The 21,413-nt window shown below is 36.5% G+C and overlaps 3 protein-coding genes across 4 annotated transcripts; 2 read left to right on the forward strand and 1 right to left on the reverse strand.

The window, feature by feature from the left end:
- Nucleotides 1-311: 311 nt before the first annotated feature.
- Nucleotides 312-3,834, forward strand: LOC107038136 (probable low affinity copper uptake protein 2). Its single transcript, XM_015257045.2, has 4 exons — nt 312-527; nt 610-907; nt 2,066-2,292; nt 3,570-3,834. The coding sequence occupies exons 2-4, from the start codon at nt 642-644 to the stop codon at nt 3,674-3,676; spliced, it is 600 nt and encodes a 199-aa protein (XP_015112531.1). The 5' UTR covers nt 312-527; nt 610-641; the 3' UTR covers nt 3,677-3,834.
- Nucleotides 3,835-4,644: 810 nt separating this feature from the next.
- LOC107038144 (60 kDa SS-A/Ro ribonucleoprotein) lies at nt 4,645-11,449 on the forward strand. Of its 2 annotated transcripts, none has more exons than XM_015257054.1 (3): nt 4,645-4,721; nt 7,864-9,415; nt 10,449-11,449. In XM_015257054.1, exons 2-3 carry the CDS (start codon nt 7,884-7,886, stop codon nt 10,579-10,581), a joined length of 1,665 nt encoding a protein of 554 aa, XP_015112540.1. In that variant the 5' UTR covers nt 4,645-4,721; nt 7,864-7,883; the 3' UTR covers nt 10,582-11,449. The 2 variants fall into 2 exon arrangements, with proteins under 2 accessions (XP_015112540.1, XP_015112539.1); XM_015257053.1 differs by lacking the exon at nt 4,645-4,721 and adding an exon at nt 4,887-5,230.
- Nucleotides 11,450-14,603: 3,154 nt separating this feature from the next.
- On the reverse strand, nt 14,604-21,347 carry LOC107038093 (endoplasmic reticulum chaperone BiP). The gene is made up of 3 exons (XM_015256975.1): nt 21,250-21,347; nt 18,552-18,700; nt 14,604-16,984 (listed from the first exon to the last, which is right to left on the reverse strand). The coding sequence occupies exons 2-3, from the start codon at nt 18,677-18,679 to the stop codon at nt 15,139-15,141; spliced, it is 1,974 nt and encodes a 657-aa protein (XP_015112461.1). The 5' UTR covers nt 18,680-18,700; nt 21,250-21,347; the 3' UTR covers nt 14,604-15,138.
- Nucleotides 21,348-21,413: the final 66 nt, after the last annotated feature.

Below are 21,413 nucleotides of genomic sequence, written 5' to 3' on the forward strand. Positions count from 1 at the left end.
TTTTCAGATGGCCATGCCACTCTCCTTCACCAATTTTCCTGAAAAATTGAAACTTAATTAATTTTAATCAATGCTTTTCAGAATGAAAACATTAAAAATTCTAAAAAATAATTTTTTTGTGAAAATTCCAAAGTTTAGATGATTTATATATCGTTAATTAAGGTGGGTCTCGAGTCAAATTAATGTCCACATGACGAGGTGCGTCAAAACCAGCACTATTTTCTTATTTAAAAAAATCATGCAGAGAAGCCGCGGAGTTTTCCACTAGAACTCTTAAAAACCTAATAAAATTTTGAATAGAAGTTTAATAGAAATTTCTCGCGAATTCGCTAGCTTTTTCTAAAAAACTTTCTCTGCTTTTAAATCGATGACAGCAGTAAGCATGACTAGGGTGAAGCTAGGTGATGTTTACTTATTATCTCTGAATGCATTGGATTCCGTCAACATTGCTGCATATCATATGGTCATAAGAATGTCGTTTTATCAGTTGAACGGGTGCTAGTATTAGTAGTCCAATAGTTCCTACTGTGAGTTTCTAACCTGAATTATATGTCAAAAGACTGACGAAAAGTTGAAAATATATCATGAAACTGCTCTTCTAATTTTCAGTTTCCCAGAATCTTCAAATTCTGTAGATAAAAATGCACATGTGGTTTTGGTTCGGCACTCAACTCAGCCCCTTTCTCCTCCCTGGATACAATGTCACGACGACCTGGGGTGTCGTAGCCACTTGCCTAGGCCTCATAGCCCTGGCCATCACCTACGAGGCCATGAAAACGTTTCAAATAAAAATGCATCAGATGAACAAAGCAGCTCTTGCTGCAAGTGGATCCAGTGCTAGCGAAAACTCATCTCTTTTGTACCATTTAGTGCCTGTAGGTCTCACTGGTAATAGGGGATATCGTTGGTAATTTAGTAATAATTGTTTATTTGTTGTTTCAATTAATTTATAGTGGTGAGACGTAGACAAAAATTTTATATGGGACATTCCGCTGGGAAATTCTATTCACACAAAAAAAAAATTTAATAGAAAAATTTACCGAATTCAGTAGACAGTTCTATTGGGTTTCTATTGAAATTTTCATCAATTTTTAACCCATTCTATTGAAATGGTCGATATAAAATATTCTACAGAAAAAATCAATAGAATTCGATTTTTTTATACAATTTATTCAAAAATTTAATTTTGTTTGGTAATTTGATTTTGTTTGTTTTGTTGTCAATTTTGTTTGATTTTCTTGATGGAAAGAGAAGAAAATTGGAATGAAAAAACTGAGAAAATTTGAGCCGAAGAAATTCTATAGAAATTATTTTTAAATGTTCAATAGAAAACATTATATAGAAAAAAATAGAATTCTATTTTTCTATACACCTTATTCTATCGAGATATTTAGAATTATGTAGAATTCCCTATAGAATTCCCTCGGCTCAGATTATCCAAGTCTTTTTTGTTCTATTTTCTTCATAAAAATTAAAAAAACAGAAAATTTTCCGTCGAGGAAATTCTACGGAAAATATCTCGATAGAATGAGTTGAATGAAAAAACGGAAATGTTCAATTGACTCGGTCAAAAACTAACAGAAAGTTCAATAGAAATCCAATAGAATTGTTTTACAAATTCGCTAAGATTTTCTATTAAATTTTTTTCTTGTGGCATAACGAAGACGAATACTATCGTTTACACTTATTAACGCAGAGGATATTATTATTACTATTAGTAATAATAATATCTGGGGACATTGATTTGCTCGATCTGAACTAGGTTGTGTATGATGCAGCTCTTCGTTTGAAGCCTCGAGCTCCCAGAGTCAGTTCGTTTGAGGCGAAAATGCGGAAAAGAAATGTGTTATAATAATAATAATAATAATAATAATAATAATACTAATATAATATATAATAATATATTATAATATATTATATTATAATATAATATAATATATTATAATGTAATATAATAATATATAATAATATATTATTATTATTATTATTTATGAGATAATTTTGTTGACAAAGTGAAATACAATAGGCTTCCAAAATGGAAAAATAATTCCAATTTATTTTCCAGTCAGGCACTATGTCGATGGTTGATGGAAGTATTTCACTATACAGTTCACGTTACACTTGGATACATAATGATGCTCGCAGCTATGACTTTTAATGGATATATTTTTCTGGCACTGGTAGCGGGTGCTGCTGTCGGTTATCACATTTTCGGACCCACGTTGTTAGCCCTGAATATCAGTGAAGTTCGTCGAAGGTACGAAGACGTGCCATGTGAATCAGAATGCACTGGTAAATACTACAGTCGTAAGGTTGAATGATTGAATAATACACGTTTGGATAGTGGAATGAAATTAATATGAAAATTCAAGTCAAATACTTGTAATCAAGACGTGATGACTTGAGACCTTTTGTTTTCAAATGTGATTTTCTACGCACAGCAAAAAAATTCAGTAGATGAACCTAGCGAATTCGCTAGACAATTCTGTTGGAAGAATTGGATTTTTCTATATAATTTATTCTACTGAGATATTTTCTGTGAAATTTTCTGGGCTTCAAATTTTCCAAGTTTTTTTGGTTGACTAGAACAGGGCGCGCGCTTCGCGCGCGTCTTGTTTTCCATGGTTGCCAGAATAGTAAAACCTTGCCGTTTCTCACTTTCATTAATTTTTATCTCAATAATAATGATAATAATGCAAAAAAAATGAATAGTTTCAACAAAGTTTTTCAGAATGAGAATTTAATTGTTGAATAATTTATTCGGAATCGTTATAATCCTCTTCATCTTCTTCGTTTCTCTCTGCTTTTTACGTTCTTTTTTATTTTTAGAGATGTATTATGTACTGTATACATATATACTATCCTATATATATATTTTTTACAGAACTTAATTTTTTTACAGTTAAAAAAATTACAGTATAAAACATGTATAATATATCTAGTATACTATACTGTATAATATATATATTCTATACATGTATAATATATATATTCTGTACATGTATGCATTTTTTTATAGTACAGAACTGTATTCTATTTTTTTAACTGTTAAAAAAATTACAGTACATAAAAAAGTATATACATAGACGTCACATTACATTACTTGATGAGCGGAATAGAAGCTTCAAAAATCGTTACACTGGATTTTTTTAAAGTGGATTCTTGATGAGAAGAGAAGAAAAATAGAATGGGAAAACTCGGAAAATTTGAGCCGAGGAAATTCTATTGAAAATATCTGAAGAGAATAAGGCATCTAGAAAAATCGAATTCTGTTGAATATTTTCTATTGAGCATTTCAATAAAACCGGCCAAAAACTAATGAAAATTTCAATAGAAATCCAATGGAGTTTTCTAACGAATTCGCCTATTGTATTTCTTCTATTAAATTTTTTCGTGGGGGCGAAATCTGGAATCATTCAGGTCCAGCCATCTTGTCTGAAGGAAGTAAACTATGTACTAGAATTAAGCCTGAAATTACTTGACTCATGATTTTTTTTGTATGTAGTTAAGGGTGCATTTATTAAAGGGTGGGTTTATTTATTTAATAACAGAGTTCATTCCCGTTCTAGGGGGAAATCTAGAGACATCTGAGGGTGGAAGCCAACAGTCCACAATCCCCGCCATTGAGGAGCCAGGGATATCTGAAGTCAATGCAGATGTTCATATTCAATACTAATTCAATACTAGGGAATGTTGAAGACCGTTTCCTGCTCAATTTTAACGAATTCGGACTGATAAAATTAAGTGCTGATACAGTATGATTATCGCAGAGATTTTTAACAGAATGTTTTATATTGACGATTGTTACCTGGAAAAATATAGGTATTGTTTTTACTACAGTTTTTTCTTTCTCACCCTCCGCTCTAGCAAATTACGCAGAGTTTTTAATTGAGGGAAAATTCGGGAGTATATTTACCTGAATTTTCCTCATTTGTGGACGTCCGCATGAAAAGGGACCACTTTGTCGATTCTAGTTTCCGAGATATTCACGTTTTTCTCTTGCCAACTCCCATTTAAACCCATGTTAAATTATTTTGTCGATCTTCTTTAGCGTCGTCACTCTTTACGCTATCAAGTCCATTCTGGGCTCTAAATGTTCAGAATCAGATCAAGATTATGGGAATATACATAACTCCAATAGTGCCAAAGTGGTCCCTTTTCATGCGGACGTCCACATTTATTCTGTTGATTTATGGGAAGTAATTGAACTGGAAGTGACAGTTTTCATTGATTTCTTCATCAAATTGTGAATTTTCAATGATGAGATTACTTGAAATTTCAGTGAAACTGTGACCTTTGATAAAAATTTTCAACAGGTTTTCTGGAAATTAAGACACATGAACAAATGGAATAGGAAAATCTAGTAAATTCGTGAGACAATTCTATTGGATTTCTACTGAACTTCTATTAGTTTTTCCGATTCAAGTTAATAGAATTCGATTTTTCTGTACAACTGATTCTATTGACATATTTTATACAGAATTTCCTCGCTTCAAATTTTAAATTTTTTTCATTCTATTTTTCTTTTCTTCTCATCAAGAAAATGTCATTGAAAATGAAATTCGATGAAAAGTACTCAGTCTCTACTTTTCATGCCCCCGAATTATGGAGTCTGGTCTACTTTTCCGGTATTCTCCATGGCATGGACTATATATAGTTCAGTTTCGCCTTTTCGGGCGAGATAGCGAGACCTCCACGTCCAGTCTCAATAAATTTACAAAGTAAGGAGTGCAATTTTTCCTCGAAACCCTGCGACAATCACTGCACCTCGAGAATTTAGGAATCAAGTCCTGTGCGCCTGATTTTTTCAGAAGAGAAGGGATTGAAAATTATCAGGACTGCGGGACGAAGTGGCGCTCGATGCGCGTCAAACATTAGTATGCCACACAGGAAATTTCGCTGTTCACCTGTCAATTTTTCACTGGTTCCCTTCAATTTTTTACTGATCGCGTGAGGTGGAGCTCCCACACTCGAACTGGCAGACTAAATTCCGACAGATAATTTTTTTCCGATACTTCAAATAGGGCCTAAAATACATCTCAAATGAAAAACACATCTCTAGTACCTGATGTTTATTTTTATGAATAATTCCCCGCGGAAGAATTTATTATTCTGGTGACAGTGTAATTACCACAAGTTTTGTGATTTCCTAAATTATTGCGGTCTGATATATTGACGAAAAACATATGATAGTGTATATCGTCAACTACTTTTGATTCTCGTCTCGCAGGTAACAATGCTAACGTAACCACAAATTGTTGAAGGCAAGAGATCGTACAGTCATGAACGCGTCAAACCCAGAAAACAATTTTTGCCAGTGCCATGTAAAATTTAACAGGACATCGACAATTTGTCGACAAATTGTGAACATGCTGTTTGTTGGGAAAGTCATTGTTTTCATACGTGACATACTTATTTCAAAATCGCTATAATTTGATTAATCAGTTTCGCTAGGGGAGGTTGGGGTAAAATGGATACTTTTGACTTTTTAAAAAATGGTAATGACGGGTTGAAATGTTGATAAAATTTAATAATCTTTCTCTCATTGCAAAGAACAGTTCTTTCCCTTTGTGGTGAGCCTAACCTGAGCTCAATTGATGAATTTGTTTCTGAGTTATGAGTAATTAAAAGAAAAGTCTAGTGTCCATTTTACCCTACTCTCCCCTAATTAAAGGAAATTAATTGAAAAGTAAACAAGTGAGAATCCAGTGTTCCTGTCCATTGGAAATTCCTTATTTTGTGCGCTCTTGGGAAATTTGAGCCGAGGAATTTTTGTAGAAAACATCTCATTAGAATAAGTTATGTAGAAAAAAATCGAATTCTGATGATTCTGATAATTTTTTCTGCAAAAAAATTTCCATTGATAATTTCTATTGAGAAAAGGGCAGTTAAATTGCGGAAATTTTCAATGGAATCTTCAATTTTCCCATAAATGAACTGGTTAACAAAATTTTGATGGATGATTTTTTTGTGATAATTCAAATGGGACCTAAAATATATCTCAAATGAAAAAATACATTTCTAATACCTGATGTTTGTCTCATTCTATCCCCGTCTTTATTTACCATGTTTGTTTATCTCTTGTCACGTATTAAAAAATCGTATAGAAATTTTCTATACGGATTGAGTATAGAATTTCTATAGAATTTTCGTATATGATATTCGGATATTTCAATACGGATATTTTTTATACAAATTATTTCTATACGATTTCTATAGGTTTGATCCTATACGACCCACTGGCATATGTATAGAAACATTTCGTATGGAGTTGCGACATTTCACTACGTTTTTCTCTGGAGCGTTTAGACATCCTTCGTATGAAAACAAAAATTTATGTAAAAATTTATGTATAGAAATAATTCGTATAGAAAATATTCGTATAGAAATATCCGAAAATCATATACGGAAATCCTATCGAATTTCTATGCGCAATCCGTTTAGAAAATTTCTATACGATTTTTTCATACGTGGTTGGTCGAAATGTACATTATACGAATCAATTTGAGGAAATGCGAAGAATCGCCGGAGGTGGGGCTTGAAACCCACGACCCTTAGGTTTCCAGTCTGAGCCTTTACATAAAATCGCTATCCACTCGAAGTACCACCTGATGTTTGTTTATTAATCCGTTCACTAATTGTGGGCATCCACATGAAAAAGGCCCACTTTGTCGGTTTGGAGTTACGTACATTCCGATAATCTCAGTGAGATTCCCCACATTTTGAGCCCAAAATTAACACGATAGGGTAAGCTACCCAGTAGATGGACACTGCCCTATAGACGGACGAGCTACTTTTGAATAGGAAATTACGCAAAAAATACTGAAATGTGAATTGTTGCTTTGAATTTTCACCACTGTTGTGATTCTTAACCCCTGAGTGACGATTTTTTTTCGATCAATTTTTTTTTCAATTGCTAAAAAACAAACGTCCATCTACTGGGCGGTTTTCTGAGGCGTCCATCTACTGGGCAGTTTACCCTAGCATGAAAAATGACGTCGGTATAGAAGACCAAAAAATCAGTTTAACATTGGTTTAAATGGAAGGTGTGAACACAAAAACGTGAATATCTCGCAAAACAAAAGCGACAAAGTGGGCCCTTTTCACGTGGACGTACACAATTAAAGAAAATTAATTGAGAAAAAACAACAAAAGAGAATCTATTGTATACATGAGAATCTATTGATAAAACCTCATTTCAAAAGAAACCCAATATACTTAATTTCTTCTTTCAGTTTTTAGTGTCAAATTTTTTCTATAAATAAGATGTCTCTTCTCATTATTTTTTACCCCCGACGGCAAACCAGAGGGAGGGTAATGCTTTTGGTATATGCTTTTGACGGTCCATAACATGACTCTTCGATATCTGTTTGGACGAAACTACATGAAAAACGATTCAAAAAAATGAATATTTGTATCAGGAATAAAGAGAACATTCCGGGGACCTCAACTATTGAGCCCGATTTTTGATTAAATGCTCCGTTTTCCTACAAAATGCATTATTAATCATCGAGTCTACCAATGACCCGCCCGGCCAACACCTCCCTTTCCAAGAAACCCAATAGAATTCCGCAGTGAAGTGGTAAAACGAAGTAAGTGAATTTAGCTTAGCATGCGTTATCTGTGAATATCTTGTAAAGGAAGGGAGCTAGCGAAATTTTTATGAGACTCTTTTTTGTAGAGCAAAACGTGAGCTACAAAAAAGATTCCGATGAAAATTCCACTACCTCTTGTCATTTACGATTTATTGATCGATAACTGACCCTAGGCAAAATGCATTTGCCTCGTCCTACCACTTCACTACAGAATTAATTTTTCAATCGAAACAATGAGAAGGTCTAAAAAAAAATCGTAAAATCCCAGGTACCATCAGACCTCCGAAAATGGCAGTGGAGCCAATCACATCGCCGGAGCACGAAACCCCCCAGAGTCGTTTCACGCGATACCTCTACGTGGGAAAAGAGTACCCAGTGTACCACTCGGGTTCCTGGTCGAACCCCGCGAATTTCAGTCTGGACAAGCTCCCCTCCCTGGAGGACCTCTCCTCCTCCCCCGAAACCGCGCTCCTCCCCCTCGACAGAATAAAATCCACCTTCGCCTCCGGCGTGATCCACCAGCCCGAAACCCTGATCTTCGCGCTGGCAGCCTCAGCTCGCCAACACAAGAGCGAAAGCCTCCGGCGCGCAGCTTACGAGTACCTCTCCCAGCACTGCAAGAGCCCCGAGCACTTCCTGCTGTTCGTCTCCTTCGCCTCAAAGCTGAGCAGACAGCAGTCGCTCCCAAGACACGGTTACGGCCACGGATGGAGAACAGCAGTGAACGAGTGGTACCTCTCGCAGAGTCCTAAGAGCCTAGCGGAGTGCGTCACCAGATGCAAAAGCAGATACGGCTGGAGCCACAAGGACATCATAAAGCTGTCGCACCCAGTGACGAAGAAATGCCCGGCAGACCTCCAAGCAGTCATCAAATACATCGTCTTTGGTCTGGAGAAAGCGAAACTCGAGTTCGAGAACGAGTCGAGGGCGCAGGAGGTGCTGGAGCTGATGGAGCGAGTCGAGGATTTCAGGCAGTGTCAGGACCCAGTGAGGGCTGCTGGCCTCATCAGAACCCACCATTACACCCTAGACCACGTTCATCCGGACCTGATGAAGTCTCCTGACGTCTGGGAGGCTCTGGTGGAGACCATGGACCTGCCCTCGGTGGTCCACAATCTCCAGAGGATTCAGAATGCTGGACTCCTCGGCGGGGGCTCTCAGGTCTCGGAGAAGATCATCACTGCTCTCATGAGTAAGGAGCAAGTACTGAAGTCCAAGATCAGTCCCTCTGTGTTGCTGCTGGCGGCGAAGACTTATGAGAACCCTGATGGGGTCCCAATGCCTGTGAAGAGGCGCGTTGGGAGGAAGAACAAGCTGAAGCACAAGAGGATTCCCAGACCTGACGGGAGGATCATTGATGCCATGTACTTGGCGCTCAATGTTTCTTTCTCGAATGTCGAGGCGACTGGACTCAAGTATCTGATAACTGTGAGCACTGGGGGGTGGAGGAAGACTCAGGGCGGTCAGGTCGACCTCGTCGAGGCCAATGGCCCATGGGTGGTGGAGGCCGCGTGCATCTTGGCTCTTGGACTGCTCAGGGCTGAGGAGAAAGTTACCGTCTCCACTTTCACTGGGACTGAGGGACTCAATGCCAGGCCTGTTCACATAGACAAGAATGCGACCTTTCAGGAGACGGTGGAGAGGATGAGGGCGAGGTCCACGGGACCACCGAATATTGGGAAGCCCATGCTGTGGGCCGCTCATCACAGGAGGAAGTTCGATGTGTTCATTAATGTCGTGGATAAGATGAGGGAGAAGTACGATTTTACTGGCAGGGCGATGGATCTTTATAAGAAGAAGATGAATCTCCCTAATACGAGGTAGGTTTCGGCGGGGGAGGGGGGATAATAATAGTTCTCTGTAAAATTCTGTGGGAATATTTAATAGAAACACATATTGAATGCGTTAGAAAATTCTGCTGAATTTCTATTGAACTGTTCTAGTAGTTTTGGCCGATTCTGGTGAAATGCTCAATAGAAAGTATTCAGTACCAAAAGTCAATAGAAAAGAATAAGTTATATAGAGAAATAGAATTCGGTTGACTTTTTCTGTTGAATGCTTTCTATTGAACATGTCGATAGAATCAGCCAAAAACTAATAGAAAGTTTATGTAGAAATTCAATAGAATTTTCTAACGAATTTGATAGGTTTTTCTGTTAAATTTTTTCGTGAGTGAAATTGTTTTTTTTTGGGTAGAAACTCGCAACAATTCATCCAAAAATGCGTCCTGAATGAAAATTCTTCATTACTAACCGTTTTAAAGTCTCATTTTATGCACTTACCTCCTTTCACCACTTCACTACAGAATTCATGTAGAAAAATCGAAATGAGAAGTGCGATTTTACTGGGAGGGCTATGGATTTTAATTGGACGACGAATTTTCCTAATAGGACGTAGGGTTTTGGGGGTGACATTGACACTTTTCACTTGGAGAATTTATACCCAAGAATTTCTATAAAAATAATCTTCACAGTATAATTTATTTAAAATAATCAAAATCTCATGACTTTCCTCAATCAAATATTTTATCAATTCAATGAAAAAAATACAGTTAAAAAATTCTAATATAACTCCTATAGAATTCTCAGAGTTTCAATAGGAATTCACTAGCAATTTAACATAATTCTACAAGAAATTTTATTTTTCTTGCTATTCTCTATCGAAAATATCAGTTTTCTCCTATGAATTTCAACAGAAACATTTTATTTAAAAAAACAAACAAAATGATTTCATTTCATTTTTAGATTTCGATTTTCAAAAATAAATTCTCTCATTCAAATTTTCTCTACATAAATTCTTGTGCGCAAATTCTCCTTCTTCATCTCAATAATCTCAATAATTTATGATTTTCAGATTAGTTAATTGGGTCGTTGGCTCCACCTCCACTTACATGGAAGGGAGAAACGTCAGTGACGTTTTAACCGTCTGTGGTTTCGACGTCCACGTCCCCAGGATCATCGAGGCCTTCGCTAGACACCAGTTCTAACTGTCGATCTGCAACCCCTCTGGTTATCTGCATTCAACCCATTTCGATCATCATCAAAATACACAAATAAGGTACAAAAAAGACAGAAGAATCACCGAAAATACCCGAGGATTTTTAGTGAAAGAAAAATTCTGAAATCAGTAGGTCGAAAAAAATTGAATTATGTTCAACCATTCCCAACGAAACTGATGGACAATTGGAATCCATCCATCACGATCTGTCTCTTAAGCTAGAGCAGCTATTTATAGTGTTCCTGATTTTACACATTACTAACACTAGAGTGAAGTCTAGTTAAGCGATAATAATCCTTGCACGGTGCTGGTAGTGTCTTCAGCATGGAAGAAGCAGAATGTTAATTTAGCTACAGTGATATGTTTATTGAATTCACGAGCTAAAAATTGTTCAATGCTTTCTTTTCTTTTCATTGTCATTACTGCAAAGATCAAGAAATGTTGATTGTTTTCATTGTTTCCTGTTGTTTGAGGGAGATTTACGATGGTTTTATGACAGAGGTGTTTACACTGATGAAAATTTGGGACTGAAATTCACTATTTGATGAAAAACTCAGTGGAATTGGTGAATTTCGGTTCAAATATTCCATGAAAATTAACAGACGTCTGGGAAATTTAGGATAGATTTAGCATTAGATACATTCTTGAATTTTGAATCAATTGAATACTCAATGTTTTTTGGTGGGGGAAGGCGAGGGAAAATTAACAGTTTGGACTTTTTTATAAATGTTCTTAATTTAGAAATTAATTTTTATGTGATTGAGTTTGGTGTAGACTCATCACAGAGGGAAAGAATTTCATTTTTTATTTAAAAAATTATGTAATTTTTTTAGTGAATCATTTAAAAAATTACATAATTTGATATTGCATAATTTGTTATTTTATGAAAAATTACATAATTTTTTAAATGATTCAGTGAGTCATTAGAATTGAAAAAAGACAAAAGTCTCCACTGAAAATTGAGAATTCAAATAAGTTAGGGAATCCTGATTTACCACCTGCTCAAAAATTTAGAAGTCCATCGTATTTTGTAAAATTTGTGAAAATGTGAAATTTCGCGTTTTTTTCCTAAATTTAACTCAATGTTTTTTCCTGGAAATTAATACTAAATTTTCCACGAAATTTACATTTTTTCCTGACAGTGTGAGTGTTGAATATCATGTGCTGATATGATTCTCTGTCACCAAGGCGTCGATTGATATTGGACAAAGCTGGATAAAATACTATTAAAAATCTTTATGTTTATTTGATATTTCAGAGTTATAAACACAAAAAATACAATAGTTTTTGAACAGTTATACAAATATTCAGAATTTTCGTTGTGAACAGAAATTCAGTTTTATTATCCTTAAAATACGGAAATAGAACAGGAAATTTCCACTTCATTTACATAAAAAAGTGTTCAGCTCTGGCATTGGTATCAAAACATTAATAATGATGTATCAAACAGGCGTGTAATTAGACGATAATTGTAAGTACGAAAAAATTTCATAGAAAAAATCTAGCAAATTCGCGGCGAAATTCTATTGAAGTTTCTATTCATTTTGGCCAATTCTATTGAAAAATTCCGCACTTTTCACATTTTTTTCAATTCTCTTGAACTACTGTACTTCTCATGAAAAAAAATATCCCGTAACTAACAATTCAACATGTTATCAACATTTCAAAAAGGTCAGAAGTGTCCATTTTGCCCCTCCTGCCCCTAGAAAATGCCTCAATTCAAAAAATTGTGTAAAAAGATAAAAATCAGCTAATTTTTTCTATTAAAAAATTTCTATTGAACATTTTTTATAAATAAAACGTGCAGTAGAGCTGTAGAAATCTTTGACAGAATCCACCAAAAACTAATTGAATTTCCACTGGAAGTTCAATGAATTTTCTCTCGAATATCTCAATAGAATAAGTTGTATAAAAAAATTGAATTCTATTGATTTTTTCAATAAAATATTTTCCATTTTATTTCTAAAATAAAATAGAAAGTATTTTATTTTATTTTCTAACTCTGAAGTTTGAATCGGCCAAAACCTAATAGAAAGTTCAATCGAAATCCAATAGAATTGTCTAGCGAATTCACCGAGTTTTTCTCCGAAATTTTTTCGTGCGTCTGCTAGAATAATTAGTTTAATTGAAGGTCTCTAACTCCAATGAAGGGTCCATCTATGTAACACAAGGGGATAATTGCATTTTCTTCATTTCGAATATAGTTATTCCGCTTTTGAACGCATAGTTTTATACGACTTTTTAATCACGCAAGGCCATAATTCAGGATCTTACAATGAAATGCTCATTCCACCAATTTGAATTCTGGAAACCAGGCATTTGACACAATTTCGTGATCTAGTTCAATGTACAAGTGAATGTGAATGAGTGATAAAAATCTCTGACAAGAAAAACTGATGAAAATTTCTACAACTGTGATATTCAATTAGCTCCAAAGAGTTTTTAGACTTACATTTCGTTCAATTCTATCGATAAATCTGGATAGCCGCATCTGAAGTAACGAAAAAAACATGACTGGGCATAAATAACTAAATTAAATATTGTTCAAATACTGTGATATTACAGTCAAAGTTTATCGTAACCGAGGAAAACCGAGTGTTTGAGTAACAGGAAATCCAAATCATGATAACAGCCGGATATGTTGATCAATGAATTATTATTCGATAGGATTGAACGACAAAGAATCTGACGAAAAACCCCAGAAATATCTGAACGATGAAAAAATTAATCTAAAGTTAATGAAATACATTGTTATTTACGTTCCGTTTGTTGCATAATAACAATAAATTTTTACTCGTTTGTAATGATAATTGAGTGTTTACACACATACAAATAACAAAAAAAGAATACACGTGAGAATGTTTTTTACTGTGAAGCCCTTTCAATCAATCTATTCCCTATTATTCTTTTCAATTTTATGCCATTCGATTTATTTCCATTTTCACAATTTTGGTTTCATGACGAATAAACACGAAGACGTTTGAACACGACAATTGAACACAAAACCTATTCAACAACACAATAAATTACCATTTTTTCATTATCGTATACCTCTCGATTTTTTTTACGGATTTTTACTTTTTCCAGCAGCATATTAATTCCTCATGCTTCTTCCATCTTTCGAAAAATTCAAACTCTTCCAGAGGTGTTCCCTCGCGGCCACCCATCCTTCTAGTGACCACGCTCAGCGCAGCTTAGCTTCCCAAAGCTAAGCCGGCCCACCACCGCCGTACGCTGGCCCCGAAGGGCCGCCATATTAAATTAATCGGATATTTGAACACACAATCGTCTTCATCGCACTTTATTCAACAACAAAAAATTCGATAAACTTAATAACTCATATTTAATCCTTGTTACATAGCATCATCCTCATCATAATTTAATATTATGTGCAATCAAACAAAAAAATAAACTGGAGCGCCATTTTGAAGGGCGCAAGGCCAAGGCTAATGTGCCCATCGCACTGATTAAACGTTGATTGCCCACACGGAGAGAAATATTCAATAAAAATTACGTATCTTTATAGAAAATTTTACGGAACTGTCACGTAATTTTTACCTAAAATCACGGAATTTTTCCAGAGTCTTCCCTAATTTATATCTGAATCTCCTGTGAAAAATTGCGATACCGTCACTTAAATTTTCTGAGTCGATACCGTAATCGGTGAGCGAACCGAGTTCCATAATTTTTACTGAACATTCCTCTCCGTGAAATATACGATTAACCTGGGCTTTTCTTCATATTATAAGTGGGGGCTATAAACATCGATTTTCTGGGTTATTATTATTACTTGGAGAATTCCTTTTTTGTCTGTTTACGTCTGACCCCAAACAGAGAAAATGAGAGAAAAAGGTTGTTTTTGTATAAAACGAGAATGATTGGAATTAAACCGGTTTAGTAGGAAATTTTGAATAAATTTGTCTTTTGATTATTGGTGAATTTCCCTGTGTTGAATTCAAATTACGATTAGACGCAACCCACACAAAAAGCCCCCCAATAATACCAAAAAAGTTCATTTTATTGAAAAAATTCTTTATTATCGTGATACTGTTACATGTAATCACATCACACAAATCTCATTTACTCTCATGTATACAAAAGAATGAATTAATGTATCGCTAACAGACGTCTCTCCATCACACGTGAAATTTATCTCTCCTCACTCACCAAAAAGACTCACTGCATATGAGAACGGTTGAAGTTTCGCTTCATGAAATTATATATAAAACAGTTAATTGCAGTTTAATAAATTAAACGAGAAGTCCCGCGGAATTCCCAGTGGCTGATAATCCCCTGAAAATTCCCCAAGCCCCTCCCATCGTTTCCTATATCTTCCCCCCAGTGTCGCGAGCAAAACCGTCGATGTCACACGACCAGAAGGAACCGTATCCTAACGATGGCTGACCCCCAGAATCACCAAGAATGCAGGAACAGCACAAATGATTCCAGAGGCCACCGACCCCACCAGGAAGCTATAATTATTGCATTAACAAAAGTTCAGTCTGAGATACACTAGACAAATTCAATAATAATCGAAATCTGTCATTTATAGCTCGTCCTTAAGATCATCCTCCTCACTGCCAGTCGGTGGTGGTGCCCCACCAGCCCCTTGATAAAGCTTAGAAATAATCGGCTGAACAATATCCGTCAACTCCTTCTTCTGCTTCTTGTACTCCTCAGGGTCAGTGTCCTGATTGTCCTCCAGCCACTTGATCTTCTCATCAATGGCCTCCTCCATCTTCGTCTTGTCCTCATCACTGAGCTTAGCCCCAAGTTTCTCCTTATCAGCCAGCTGATTCTTCAAAGAATAGGCATAAGACTCGAGCTCATTCCTCGCCTCCACTCGCTCCTTGAGTTTTTTGTCCTCATCAGCAAACTTCTCAGCATCCTTGATCATCCTGTCAATGTCGTCAGGCGTCAGTCTGTTCTGGTCATTGGTGATGACGATCTTCTCCCTGTTTCCAGTGCCCTTGTCCTCAGCTGACACCTGGAGAATACCATTGGCATCGATCTCAAAGGTCACCTCAATCTGAGGGATTCCCCTGGGCGCTGGGGGAATCCCAGTGAGATCGAACTTTCCAAGAAGATGATTGTCCTTCGTCATTGGTCGTTCACCCTCGTAAACCTGAATGGTGACAGTGTGCTGGTTGTCAGAAGCTGTCGAGAATATCTGCGACTTCTTCGTGGGAATGACAGTATTCCTTGGGATGAGCTTAGTCATGACTCCTCCAACAGTCTCGATACCCATGGTCAAGGGATTAACATCAAGAAGAACAATGGCATCAGTGTCCTGTTCCCCAGAGAGAACGCCAGCCTGCACAGCAGCGCCGTAAGCCACAGCCTCGTCAGGGTTGATGCCTCGAGAGGGCTCCTTACCCCCGAAGAACTCTTTCACCAACTGCTGAACCTTGGGAATTCTCGTCGATCCTCCCACCAGGACGATCTCGTGCACATCCTTCTTGCTCATGTCAGCATCGTCCAGGACCTTCTGCACGGGCTTCATCGTGCTGTGGAAGAGGTCCATGTTCAACTCCTCGAATTTAGCTCTCGTCAGGGTCTCTGAGAAGTCCTCGCCATCGAAGAACGACTCGATTTCAATCCTCACTTGGTGGCTGGCACTGAGAGCACGCTTTGCCTTCTCCACTTCACGACGAAGCTTCTGGACAGCTCTGTTGTCCTTCCTGATGTCCTTGCCCTTCTTCTTCTTGTAGAGCTTGATGAAGTGGTCCATCACTCGCTGATCGAAGTCCTCACCACCCAGGTGGGTGTCTCCGTTAGTGGCCACCACCTCGAAGACTCCATTGTCGATCGTCAAGAGACTCACGTCGAAGGTGCCACCACCAAGATCGAAGACCAGGACGTTTTTCTCACCGTCTTTCTTGTCGAGACCGTAGGCAATTGCTGCTGCTGTTGGCTCGTTGATGATTCTCATGACATTCAGACCGGAGATTGTCCCTGCGTCCTTGGTCGCCTGACGCTGGGCGTCGTTGAAGTAAGCTGGCACTGTCACGACGGCGTGGGTGACCTTCTTGCCTAGATAGGCTTCAGCTGTCTCCTTCATCTTTCCAAGGACCATTGCCGAGATCTCCTCCGGGGCGAAGATCTTCTCACCCTCTTTCGTGGACACCTTTATGTGCGGCTTTGAGTTCTTCTCGACTACTTTGAAGGGGAAGAACTTGGCGTCGTTCTGCACCGTTGGGTCGGACCATTCACGACCGATCAAACGTTTTGCGTCAAATACGGTGTTCTCCGGATTTGTTGTCAGCTGGTTCTTCGCGGCGTCGCCGATCAGACGCTCACCGTCAGCTGTGAACGCCACGTACGAGGGCGTTATCCGGTTTCCTTGGTCGTTGGCGATTATCTCCACTCGGCCATTCTTGTAGACGCCGACGCTGGAATTTAAGGGGGATTTTAGAGAGGGTGAGACAGCGGTGCGCGGCCAGGGTCAAGGGAATCATGGGATTTTTTTATCCAGTAAAGATATCCAGGCATTTTTTACATTTTTTTTTAGATTCAACCATTTTAGATCTGTATTATCCCCTGGGCTATTCTACACGGTTAAACCTTAGATGTTTTTTAAGGCATAAATTACTTGGAAAGCGGGATGCTATATGCTATCCGTCGACTTTCCGGACCTCTATATGAGGGAAATAATTGAATAATTATCAATGCACAAATTAAAAAATTCCGAGGCACACGGGCTCGAACACAAGTGGGGTATGATCCCACATCTTCCGTTTGCCGGACAGGTGCTCTACTTTTTTTTTATTAACAATGTTTTTATTTATATAACAAGCATTATTTACAGTATTTACATTTATAAAAACTAAGTCTAAAAAAAATTGATGAACAGTATTGAATTAGTGAAAACTAATGGCCAATTAGCGGCTCTCGAGTTTTGTCTAATATGGAGATTTAGATCTCTATTTTGGTGAAAAACATGTTAGATATTATACAATAATTTTTACACATTATCATATGCGGACTGTATTTGTTTCTTTTAATACTGTGCCCAAAAAAAAGAAAAAAAAGGAGTATATTTGATTTGCTGAAATTGTTTTTTTTTAAAGGCGACAGGTGCTCTACCAATTGAGCTATTGTGGCCTCCTCTGCATCTCCGAATTTCAGAAATTGTGCATATCAACCATTTTAGAATCACCCATTTTCAATAATCAAATGTGTTAATTAAATTGCGTGAGAAAATTTGGAAGAAATCATAAATATCAGCGTCATTCATAATAAATATTTTGCACAGAATTATCATTTTTTTAAACATTCGTTGTTTATAAATAAATAATTGAAATTGTTTGAACTTTCGAAAATTGCTGGTAAAATTATGAATATGTGAAAAATGTGAAAAATGTTTTCCACATAATATTCAACTGAAAATTCAACACAATTTTCAAACCGAATATTCCACGGAATTTTCAACTGAAAAATCCACTCCACATTCAACATTCCCTGGCTGAAGGCCCTCGGGCGATGGCCGCGTTGGCAAGTTAACCCTTGCAACGAAAAACCGGTGAAATTTGAAATTTGTGAAAAATGCATTGTTTATCGAGCATTTATTATTAATTTATTATTAATTTTTTGATGGAATTCCAATAGAATTCTTATAATGCTCTAACAGAAATTTCATAGGATTTCTTGAACAAAGGACTGTCTGAACTCTAGCTAGGGGAATTCCTCTGATTCTTCCGGAAAAATGTTGCAATTTCTCTCAGCTTTTGAAGTATTTGGCAAAAAGCCGATAGATAAATGAGAAAACAAGATGAGTAAACTATAAGTAAAGTCCAGTGTTCGTTAAACATATTGAAATCCAAGAGACCAAATTTTCACAAGGACTTTGTGATTATTTTCTATAAAAACTTTTCCATCTCTTTTACATCCCAAGATGTTGAACTAAAACTGATTTCTGGGTGGAGTTGACCGCTGAAGTAAAGTGTTTTAGTTACTTACCATGAGTATGTTGTTCCCAAATCAATACCGATGACAGTTCCGATGTCTTCTTTCTCTTTCTTCTCGTCTTTAGCTGTAGCCAGTAAGGCTAGCAGCCCTATTACCATAAACGACAGAGCTCCTTTCATGTTTGTTCTCTCTCTCTTTATCTGTAAATCGAACAATTTAACANTTCAATATTTATTTTGATTGAAAATGAATATTTCAGTGAAATGTCAAATCTCATAATTTCTCTCTTAAAAATTACTACCGAATTTTCCGTTAAATTTAATTTTTTTCTAATAGTGCATGTCACATATGTGAAATTGATTCATTAATTTCGATAAAAGACACAAAAATAAGGACCCAACTATTAAACTCTCATATCTCATCAATTCAAAATTAATAAAAGACGAGCAAAAAATGTAAAAATGTCACATGGACCGTAAAGAATAATTACTTCTGCTCGAAACTGAGATTCATGGAGTCATCACCTCCCTACGTTGGGTTATAATATTCTAGGAGCTTCGAGTATGTCTCAGTCCTCTCCCAGGGAATTGTAATCATGCCCTTTATGACTAAGAATAAAGGTCAGTTCAGTTCAGTTTTCTCAAGAACTGAATCCACGACTCAACAACTCTCTATTTTTCCAAAAACCCACGAGATTTGATTACCGGCATGCCGAACCCACCGACAGATTGAGAAATTTCTCGTACCTAATTAGATTTCCCAAACAAATGTCACCGACTGCATAAAAAAATTCACTCGTTCAACTCAAAAAAACGAAAGCTATTATTCAACAAATACTGTTCAACTCCCTGAATGAAAATTTGAGAATGAAACAACGGGAAATATAACGGTAGAGGAATACGTGGCACTCTTAGAATTTTTGGAGCAAAAATGATCGTCTCAATTCCAATATTTCAGGTGAAATTTTTGTCACGTGCTATTGCCACTGAATTTTCGAGTAATTTTGTATTTGAAAATTTACAATTTCATGAGAAAATCAACAGAAATTATAAAATCTAGGTGAAATATACTCTTGAATTCATTAATTTAGTATTCAATATTTATTTTGATTGAAAATGAATATTTCAGTGAAATGTCAAATCTCATAATTTCTCTCTTAAAAATTACTACCGAATTTTCCGTTAAATTTAATTTTTTTCTAATAGTGCATGTCACATATGTGAAATTGATTCATTAATTTCGATAAAAGACACAAAAAAAAGGACCCAACTATCAAACTCTCATATCTCATCAATTCAAAATTAATAAAAGACGAGCAAAAAATGTAAAAATGTCACATGGACCGTAAAGAATAATTACTTCTGCTCGAAACTGAGATTCATGGAGTCATCACCTCCCTACGTTGGGTTAGAATATTCTAGGAGCTTCGAGTATGTCTCAGTCCTCTCCCAGAGAATTGTAATCATGCCCTTTATGACTAAGAATAAAGGTCAGTTCAGTTCAGTTTTCTCAAGAACTGAATCCACGACTCAACAACTCTCTATTTTTCCAAAAACCCACGAGATTTGATTACCGGCATGCCGAACCCACCGACAGATTGAGAAATTTCTCGTACCTAATTAGATTTCCCAAACAAATGTCACCGACTGCATAAAAAAATTCACTCGTTCAACTCAAAAAAACGAAAGCTATTATTCAACAAATACTGTTCAACTCCCTGAATGAAAATTTGAGAATGAAACAACGGGAAATATAACGGTAGAGGAATACGTGGCACTCTTAGAATTTTTGGAGCAAAAATGATCGTCTCAATTCCAATATTTCAGGTGAAATTTTTGTCACGTGCTATTGCCACTGAATTTTCGAGTAATTTTGTATTTGAAAATTTACAATTTCATGAGAAAATCAACAGAAATTATAAAATCTAGGTGAAATATACTCTTGAATTCATTAATTTAGTATTCAATATTTATTTTGATTGAAAATGAATATTTCAGTGAAATGTCAAATCTCATAATTTCTCTCTTAAAAATTACTACCGAATTTTCCGTTAAATTTAATTTTTTTCTAATAGTGCATGTCACATATGTGAAATTGATTCATTAATTTCGATAAAAGACACAAAAAAAAGGACCCAACTATCAAACTCTCATATCTCATCAATTCAAAATTAATAAAAGACGAGCAAAAAATTTAAAAATTTCACATGGACCGTAAAGAATAATTACTTCTGCTCGAAACTGAGATTCATGGAGTCATCACCTCCCTACGTTGGGTTAGAATATTCTAGGAGCTTCGAGTATGTCTCAGTCCTCTCCCAGAGAATTGTAATCATGCCCTTTATCACTAAGAATAAAGGTCAGTTCAGTTCAGTTCTCTCAAGAACTGAATCCACGACTCAACAACTCTCTATTTTTCCAAAAACCCACGAGATTTGATTACCGGCATGCCGAACCCACCGACAGATTCAGAAATTTCTCGTACCTAATTAGATTTCCCAAACAAATATCACCGACTGCATAAAAAAATCCACTCGTTCAACTCAAAAAAACGAAAGCTATTATTCAACAAATACTGTTCAACTCCCTGAATGAAAATTTGAGAACGAAACAACGGGAAATATAACGGTAGAGGAATACGTGGCACTCTTAGAATTTTCGGAGCAAAAACTGTGGCCTCAGACTCTCCAAAAATTCCAATAATCTACTTGAATAAAAAATCGTAATTAATTGGAGAGAGTTCTATTTACCGATTGAATTAATATTCTTCACGTAGAAACGGTGAAATAAATTCACAGACGACAAAAGTCACTTTAACTTGAACACTTGACTCGTACGGTGTGTGGTATCTAACTGACTGCTGAGTGAATTCAGCGCTGAGCATATTAACGGGCCGATTTCGGCGTGGCCTGCT

Source organism: Diachasma alloeum, unplaced genomic scaffold, assembly GCF_001412515.2.
Source record: "Diachasma alloeum isolate Michigan unplaced genomic scaffold, Dall2.0 Dall_scaffold_00277, whole genome shotgun sequence".
NCBI classification, from domain to species: Eukaryota; Metazoa; Arthropoda; class Insecta; order Hymenoptera; family Braconidae; genus Diachasma; species Diachasma alloeum.